General features: G+C 44.9%; 1 protein-coding gene across 1 annotated transcript; it reads right to left on the bottom strand.

Annotated features, from left to right (window-relative positions):
• Positions 1-968: 968 nt before the first annotated feature.
• Positions 969-7,441, bottom strand: LOC146175877 (uncharacterized). The gene is made up of 3 exons (XM_084580877.1): positions 7,283-7,441; positions 5,269-5,349; positions 969-1,365 (listed from the first exon to the last, which is right to left on the bottom strand). Exons 1-3 carry the CDS (start codon positions 7,439-7,441, stop codon positions 1,279-1,281), a joined length of 327 nt encoding a protein of 108 aa, XP_084437003.1. The 3' UTR covers positions 969-1,278.
• Positions 7,442-9,313: the final 1,872 nt, after the last annotated feature.

Raw genomic sequence — 9,313 nt, 5'->3', positions numbered from 1 at the left:
AGAAGGCATTGCTTCTCGTGCCCTGGTCGCGCACATGCTCCCAGGACGGTCCAGTTCCGAGTCAACGAACGGCTCGGGTTACGTCCGCGCGTCGTCGTCGGCGCAGGCCTCTCCAAAACGGCCTGCTCGCAGGTGCGAGGAGGCATTGGAAATGGAGCGGCCTTGCGTCCGTTTGCTTGGAGGCGGTGTGGCAGTGCGTCGGTTCGCGTACACAACAATATCCTTGCCCGTAACACCCTCAAGCATATTGTCCAACCACAGCACCCTTTCGCTTGGCAAGAAGTGATTTGCAATGGCACAAACACCCAAGACGCCGGGTGTAAGCGTGTTTTGAATAAAACAAATGTCCAAAAAGTTGTTTTTGTTTTTACAGTGCATGCTAAACAGAAATGAAAACATAGTAAAAAATATACATTCGCTTAGTGATGTATAATTTCCCTCATTTGAGAAAGTCAATGCATTTCTACATTAGCTCCTATACAAAAATACTGTTGTGTTTTCCAAGTACAAAACTTCTTGCGTAATCTCAAATGAAAGTCTGTTGCGGATCTCATGTTAAAACACATAAAAATTGTTTCTTAGGCAACATCCTACATATGCTAATCAGAAATGAAAACATAGGGCTCTGAAAGTGTGCAGTTAACAAAGAAATAATATATATTCACTTAGTGATGTATACATTTCCTCATTTGAGAAAGTCAATGTATTTCCACATTAGATCCTACCCAAAAATACTGTTGCGTTTTCCAAGCACAAAACTTCATGTGTGATCTCAAAGGAAAGTCTGCCGCGGATATGATGTTAAAACACATCTAATCTTGAATCTCCTTTGAGTGGTTGATGACTCATCAAAAACACATTACTTGGGTAACAGAAATTCAATATCCATTTTTGTAAGGGAAAACTTTAAAAATATGCCGATTATCGCGTAGGAATACTGAACTTTGCGCTTTTCGGAACAAATGCGCGATGCATAAAATTATCTTTGGTGTCTCTCGAAGCAAAACGTCTGACCTTGCTGAAAATTGGGAACACTAGCAGTTATAGCAGCGTCGTAGGTCCTGTCATATATTGTGCATCATTCATTGCGGAGCATCATGGTCAGTGCTATAGGTGCATGGACACCTCGACGGGGACTCCTGCCGATGTGTATCATCTCGTGGCCTCTGTGCATCCTCTCGAGGTCATCAAGGCCAGGCTGCATTGGACAAAGGGTGAAGGAGCTTGGGGCAAGCGGTCTCATCGCGGCTGGTTCGTGGATCCAGCGACGCGGCGCCTCTAGGAGTCGTTTGACGTCACCGTTACTGGAGGTGCGGTGACTTTCTCGGAGAACATCTTCGAATTCCGTACGCGCTCCTCCAGCACCTGCAAGCGATTAAACAGATGATCTCAGTTTCTTTATCTGTCTAGGAAATCCTGCGTGTCACGCCAGACGACACGCAAGCCGTCCCTTCCGGGCGTACCAGCTACGTTTACGTGGGTGCATAGCATCTTATCGCGCTTGGGCTGGTATCTCAAAGCGAAAAATAGCAACACTACTAGCTAAGACGCTAATAGCTCTTGGTTTAGGCAAGCTATTTTGCAGATTGGAGGAGTATGTGCTGTAAATACGGGCAGTAGACGATGAAGACAGAGAAGAAGGAAATAAATGTGTGCTTTGTGTTGTGCTCGCGTTTTTTCTATTCCAAACGTATCAAAGCCTGGATAAAATTCTTCAGATACCAAGTCCCTGTGTTAAACTGTTGTTTTGCACTGAGATTAAAGTGACATCTTAGGTACAAACTTGGCGGGCACTTAAGTTCCGCCTTTGTCTGCGGCTCCCCTGTCGGTTCCTCATTCGCGTACATCGACTTTGCCACTCGCCTAATAACTATAATCAGTTAATTATCTCAAATATACTCATAACTACACAGTCTTATAAGGCGCGTTCGTACTGCATTATGTGAACTTTGTAATACCAGTTCGCATATATGAAGAGTCGCTTTAACCCAACCGTACTAATGTGCCTGCAGACTAGAATGTGCATGTATAGGTCCAAGGGTCGCGGTGGACTCAGTTCCACTCACAAAGAAGAAGTATGCAGTGCCTGCCAGTTCGCCATGTCACGTGGTCTCATGACGTCACACGACCCACCGACCAGTGAGTTTCTGGTCATGTCACGTGCAATCTACCATCTGCAAGCCCTTGAATGTTCGGTCACAACGCCCGATTTTGTGGCGATTGAACGGGACCTAAAGGGAGATTGAACGAACAAAAAGGTTATTTTTATTTGGCTCCTAAAATACCTAGTTTATTACCAAAGAACATAACCTCCAAACAGCATGCTTATACCTATAAAACTTTGGAAGGCACTGAGACATAGCACATAGTAACATAAAATAAACCGCCAGTGCATACACCGGTAAAAGTGTAACTTCAGGAAAGCGTCATTTACATAGCCTTTTCAAGAAAAAGAAACCGATGAACGGGAATTTTTTCGATCAACTTGATATTGTAATATTGTATGATACAAAAAAAAAACAGCAATTGCTAAGGGTAATTGTTCCCGGCGAGTGTATTACTCAGCTGAACAGTAAAGAAAATCCATCTCTGATATCTGACTACCAAACAAGCCAGAAGTATCGAAATTCCTGAGCTTATAATTTGTCTGTAGTGGTTAGGTTTCTACTTAGGTGACCAGAAAAACTTCCTGTCAAGGAGGAATGGTTTGAGGCGGTCAAGGAGGAACGGTTTGAGGCGGTTACTGTAGACTTGAGTTGTATCCGACATATTGCGTGTACAGTTTCCCATTTTGAATATCTCAAGTTTGGGGCGATGCGGCAATGCCTGTTAATATCTGACTGTAGCCACTTTCTTTGTTGTTCGTGCATACACCCCTATATAGCTTATGAAATTCACGAAAGGTGCGGTGGGTGACGAATAAGCCTTGTAGCAGCAATCCTTCGCCGCGGAGCCGTAGGTGCATAACGACTGTTTAATTAGTCCGGTTCCAGTTTGGCCAAGTTTTGTTTTCTAATCATTACTTAAAACGCAACAGATCGAATGTCGGGGGAGAGAGTATGTTGCGCGAGGACGCTTTCGCAAGACCGCTCGATAAAAACGATCGTTGAGAGTGTTTTAATCGAACGGCCCTGGCACTGGCCTTTACAACGCACTGCGGTTTCGAGGGAGTGTTACGCCACAGCAAAACACTTCGTGGAATAAACAGGTGTTCCACGTAAGCTGAATCAAGGATTAAAAAAAAAAAAAAAAAACAATGCACGGGAAACCGGATCTAGGTGAAACAAACCAGACATTATTCGTTTGCCTTCATGGAAGCTTCTCACTGCATTTTATGTTCCGTTTAATTAGCTAATTAAGGAAGATTGCGCATGCAAGATGCAAACACTCCATTAGGACCAAATGTGTTTTGTTAAGAAGTAGGGGTTAAGAAATAACTTATTCAATATCTTCTACCGACATATCTCCTGCACGGCCCTTTTCTGTGTGGCATTTAAAGAAACAATATAATGCTGCGCTAACGAGACAAGGACGAAGGAAAGGCTGGACGCATCCTTCGTCCTTGTCTCGTTAGCGCAGCTTTTTATTGCTTCGAATTATGAACCAACTAGCCCGACAAGCCGAAATATGAAAAATAAAATGATGGTGAGCCTCGAGGCGATAAACGCGCACACGTTCGTCCTTTCAAAACGCGTTTGGCCGCGCTATCGCAAGAGCTCACCACGTGTTTTTATTAGCTTTTTCCGTGCTTTCTGGCACAAGGTGGAAACTTGACATGCCATTGATTTCGTCAGATGCGGTGCACCAAGTTTGCCGAAAAGCCACTGCCGCTGTAGACGGCGGTCGAAAACAATCCTGAATGGTCGACAGGGTAATGACGTCATAACCACATGACCACGCGCGGTATTTTAAACAGCCCACGTTGAAATGAAGCTTACGAATTGGGGGAGGCTCCAAATGGAGCCAAAGCTAGGTGCATGGCTATATAGGAAGCAAAGAGGCCCTGGCCCGCTGAACGCCGGAAGGGCACCACAGCATGGGGTGCTGGGGTGCGCGTAGTGAACGCGCAGTGGTGCGCATGACATTGTTAACGTATGTTTGCGATCTTTACGGACGTTACAGTAATAATATTAATTTGAAAAAAAAAATTTAAACAATACATTTTTAAATATGACGCGAATGAAAACGCAGTGTTAAAGACGCTATCGCTTCTATACTCTTAACTCCTTTTCTTTTTTAACCTTTGGCTCAAAATTACATTAATCCTGCACGCTGGTTACTTCGGCGAACATAGAAATTTATAAAGAAAATTGAGTTCGAACTAGAAAAAATACGTTTACACGAACAAGAGGACGGAATCGGCTGTAAACGCACTTCTAATAATTAATAACTAAAGATTACAAATAAACTTTTCAGTAGACACAGTTGAACAGACACTTTTCAGAACTTGCTGCTATCACATGCCCATCTTTATTTCTTGAAATAATAGCGCGCATACTTGCTCAGTGAAAATCTTGTATTTGTATAACTTACTTACACATATATGTTACCTATGCTGTTTTTCATTTCTGTGCGCCCCACCCCTTATGTAATACCCCCTAATGACCCTTTAAGGTATTAAAGTGAAGTGAAGTTGGGCGGTTAGTGCCTGTGGGGTGTTCGAAGACGGGAAGATGACGACAATTGAAGACTACAAACGTCTGTCTGAAATTCTGAATGCTTTCTTCAAAATCACCCTGTCGCAACAACTGGATGCGTATTTTAATCGTCAACGGCCAGGCGTCCGGAAGATCTCGTGCAGCCGGGATGAAGTGGAAAAGACACGCACTGGATCGGTGAGTACGATACCAGGCCTAATTGTTTAGGTTTGGAAAGCTTTGCCCGGCCAATCCCATAGTTAAAGTCTTGAATGTATTTGTAACATTGCTGATGAAATCAAGTAACTATTAAATACAAGCATTTGAGAAAATAATATACTTATATATTACTAACTCTTCTTCTTTCTGTGTCCGCCATATCCCACTGAACGTGTCCATCGCCATTTTTCACTCTGTCACCCTCACTATACCCATCATCGCGTATATACGTCTACTGAATTTTGCAACAAATTTTCTGAACGTCCGCGCTTGTACTGCCTTCCTGCCTATTCTGCGTCCTCGGTTACTTCAGTACAGTTTACAAACGAGCCCAATAAGCGTCTGACTCGCGCATCGTTCCGGAGTATATGGTGAAACGGCTTTGAGTTTTCCTCCAAGAAAAAGCTCTTACCTCCTGGCGTCTCTGCTCGGCCTTGGCCAGCTTCTCACGCAATGCCTCGGCAGTCACCGAAGAGGACTCGGTGGTGCGCCTCTGCAAACGAGTCACGTCTCACCAATGACACGCAAGTTCACATTAATCGCCTATCAGCGTTTCAAAGCAAAAGCCGCCGAACGCAATATATCCACTTACTGTTATTCATACAATGGTGAATCTTTGAAGCATGTATCTAAATACAAATATTGAAGTGTTCTATTTTCATTTAATTTGTCCTAGTCAAAACACATTAACACAATATGCAACAATGCATTGCGGAGGCTATAGGGTACCTGAAACGGTCTCTTTCTGTTGCTCCTCAAGAAATTAAATGGGTTACTTACAAAGCTCTGATCCGTTCACTTTTAGAATATGGGTCAGTCATTTGGAACCTCCATAAACAAACCGACACCAATAAGCTTGAGTCGGTTCAAAGGAAATCAGTGAGGTTTATATGCCGAAGGTGCGACAGGAACTTTTCCCCATCGTCTGCTATTTCTGATCTAAATATTTCCGTGTTGAGTACTCGCCGCTACAATGAGTGATTAAAGTATTTTTACGACATTGTTCATTCATCCCGTTTTGCACTATTGAATGAATGCCTAGTTTTCAAAGCCTAATTGATCTACTATTCATTGAATGTGTCGCCTATTTACGCACGCACAGACGCTTTAAAATTTAGCTTCTTCCCTTGTGTCATTGAGAGCTGGAATTCACTGCCCGGTGATGTACAGCCTTTGTCAAAAGTTGAGAGCCCAGAGCGCTTGATTTTAAGCCGTATATTATGACTTCTTTAACAATCGTAGAAATCCTAACCATTGGAGAGGGTAGGACGAAAAATCTTCTTGCCTTCAGCAAATTTGAAAACCTGGGATAACATTACGGGCCAGATAGTATGGCTCAGAAGTAGACCCCCTGGGCTCTAATATTTTGACAAATGCTGTATACGCTCGTTGCCATCAGAACACTTTCTGAGCATTGTAGGAAATTCCTGATTATGTTGTTTATTGTTATGCTGTATGACTGGCTGTTTTGACTATTGATAGTTTGAATGCAGCTAACTCATGACTCTGCCGCTGACTCATTGTACTGTACGATTGCTGTTTACAGTTGATTATGCTCCTGCAATAACCCCTGACGGCGCTGCAGTATATGTAAATAAATATAAATAAATAAATATACAGGCTATCATATCGTACGGTGCGTTATGCGTCCGTGCACAGATATATGAACGAGAGGACTGAAAATCGTTCTTGTGCTGCATGCACTTTGCTCGTGGCTGCTGTGGCTCCACGTCTATCACGGCGTTCGAAGCTGGTCTAGTCGCCACCGAAACGAATAACGTGACTTCTGCCCACAGCAGACAGGAGCTCGTGCTGTATTGTGTTGAGGCAAGCGCCCAATCGTAATACTTAGTCAGGGGTGTCTCAGCGCGAAGCTCTGTGAGCTTCATTGCATGTATATATAGCTTCGAAGAAACCCGTCTGTGCTACCAAAATGCATTCATTAGGCTATCACTACGGGGGATCGACATCAAAAACAACACCGGGGATCAGAGGTGGCCCCAGCATGAGAGTCCCAGACATTGGGTATAAATGAGAGGAACTGCATATGAATAGCGTATACTGTCGTTGGTGGAATTGGGAACATTGATACCTTTGCCACTATATGTCTATGACATTGTACCTTGCACGCAACTACTTCAGGACGCAGAGTCCGTTTTAAGAAGTTACGAAAGGTGGTTGGATATCTCCAGGTTTCTACGTAGGTAAACGTGATTTTATTATTTTTTTTTTTTTCACATGTGCACACCATTTGAAGTTCGATCATCTGGAGCCCTGGACTAGCATCTATAGCTTCGTGCTGCATTTATCTCGATGTCAATAAATATTTATAACTGCATGATGATACTACTATACTACATCAGAGGCGATGTCCGGCTGCTGTACACCTCCGGTATGGTGCTTCACAATACCTCCGGCATGCTCACCTGGAAGCGCTCTGGTGGTGGCGCAGCCGTGGCCGGCGGCGCGTCTCCCAACGGGACGTCGAAGGCCACGGCTCGTGGCACCTCGTGCTGGGACTGTTGCGACGGTTGCTGCGACAGCATCTCCGCTCCCTCTGCTGCCTTGGCCGCTCCGCAGCCCATGGCTCGCGCTGCCCCGGTCGATGTCTGCGGGTCGCGTGACCGACGCGCTGCGGCGCCGCGCGCGGGGCATTCCCCATCAGCTGTGGGCGCGGGAATCCCGCGAACCGGCCCTTTACCAACATGACAGTTTCACGCGTTGCGCTCGAACCCCTCTCCCTGCGCTGATCACCATGGCAACAGAGTCCACGGCCTTAAAACATTTTCGGAGAACTGCTGCTTCATGCATGGGCCACACCTGGGGGACGCAGGGAAACGTGTGCGCGCGCAGAGGAGGAAAGCTCTCTATGCACCTCGGGGCTTAAGGCCCTTCCCAAGAGACAGCTAAAGCTAATAATCAGGTCTGCACACACCTTGTTCAGAAAAACATACTATCTGCGCTATAAAAGGTCTCTAAGACATGCCAAAGTGACCTAGACTAGCAAGTACTATGTAATGGCATCCTTCGTGGAGGATGCTTTAGAGCACGTGATTCTGCAACGTGGTGGAACTTCCCCCCGCCCTCCGCATAGCACCGCTACCGTTTCCTCTTGGCTTCTCAGGCAGCGTCAGTGCGGCTAGTGTGGAAGGCGAGACGAATAAGGTTGAATGGAGTAGAATCCCTAGATGCCTTCGGGAAGTGTACGAAAAGACGGCTGGAGTTCTGGTGGTCGCCAGGAGCGGTGCAACTGGTGCTACGCAGGGAGACACCAGGAAGCGCGAATGGCTGAGCTGTACGGAGTAAAGTGCATTAGCGGCGCGTACAATATCTTATTCGGGATCATGATGTTTAGGATTTTGGATTTTGAAGCTTTTCAATTTTTTTGTTTAATCAGTGGGCAGATACTTTTGTGTGATCGTCCGTTCAAAAGAGTGCACGGCCTCATCGCCATCACTGAATCAAATTACATGAATCCGACTTTCACATCTACACGTTTGGTCTCTAGACACTAGACTCCTTAACCTTTCTTTAGTCAAGCTTATGATCATGGTTAGACCGCACGTGTGACAAGGGTATAACAGTTATCGTCTATACGTATTTCAGTTGCCGCTCACGTATACGAGTCTTCTTGGTTCCCGATATACCCTACATCCTTTTCAAAAGCTTGGACCTTAGGCAGTTTGCTTCTGAGTGATGCCGTGTGGCTTGTATATGATTGTGTTCCAAATCCCCAGTGTTCCAAATTTCTCTAGGGTCAGGAGATTTTCGATCATACCCCTTACAATATGAGTAGGACTTTCCCGAATTTGCTGTAGCAGTCCCCTTACACTAAGCTGTGTAAGGGAGCAAACGAGCCGTCTGGAGCAAACGAGACGTTTTACATACACTCGAGGGTGAAAGGGCTTTCGAATCCTTAAACTTGACATGATGATCATCTAATTGCCCGTTAAAATTTTTAATTACAGCCAGGTGCCTTACTGTGTCTAACGTACGTAATAATTAAGTTCGCTATAACAATATACTCAATCAGCTTTATGAGGCAGTAACTTAATTAAGTTTGAGATTAAGTTCACATAATTCACATTTTTTCTCGTCCGTCATCTCCATGCTGCAAACGCTATCTTATGACTCAAAAAAACCTATTTTAGGAGCTGGATGAAACACCTTGTGGTATATATAATGTATTGTCACATACCATATATGAAAACGAGGGAAATCATTACAAGGTGTGCGTACGCATTAGAAAAGGAAACGTCCAGCCATATGCTTTAAGAGTGACTCAGTAGGTTGCAGATTTTAGTGTCAATAACCGCGAGTCTGCGACCTCTTGTGCACCTGTTGCGTGCGCGCGGGCAGCGCAGAGCGAACCCAACAGGTGGGGCGGCGTTTCACCTGCTGAGACCAATGATCCGCAACTACGTTAGGTCGAATGCATCTATCATGTGTCCGTACTT

This window comes from Amblyomma maculatum, chromosome 10, assembly GCF_055883805.1.
Source record: "Amblyomma maculatum isolate TAMU_Amacu chromosome 10, ASM5588380v1, whole genome shotgun sequence".
Classification (NCBI taxonomy): Eukaryota; Metazoa; Arthropoda; class Arachnida; order Ixodida; family Ixodidae; genus Amblyomma; species Amblyomma maculatum.
This window is presented reverse-complemented; position numbering and strand designations above follow the sequence as displayed.

Coding starts and splice junctions, on each gene's coding strand:
- LOC146175877 (XM_084580877.1), bottom strand. CDS start 7,441: ATGGGCTGCGGAGCGGCCAAGGCAGCAGAGGGAGCGGAGATGCTGTCG. Junction 5,350..7,282: donor CACCACCAGAGCGCTTCCAG/GTGAGCATGCCG, acceptor ACTCGTTTGCAG/AGGCGCACCACCGAGTCCTC. Junction 1,366..5,268: donor CCGAGCAGAGACGCCAGGAG/GTAAGAGCTTTT, acceptor AATCGCTTGCAG/GTGCTGGAGGAGCGCGTACG.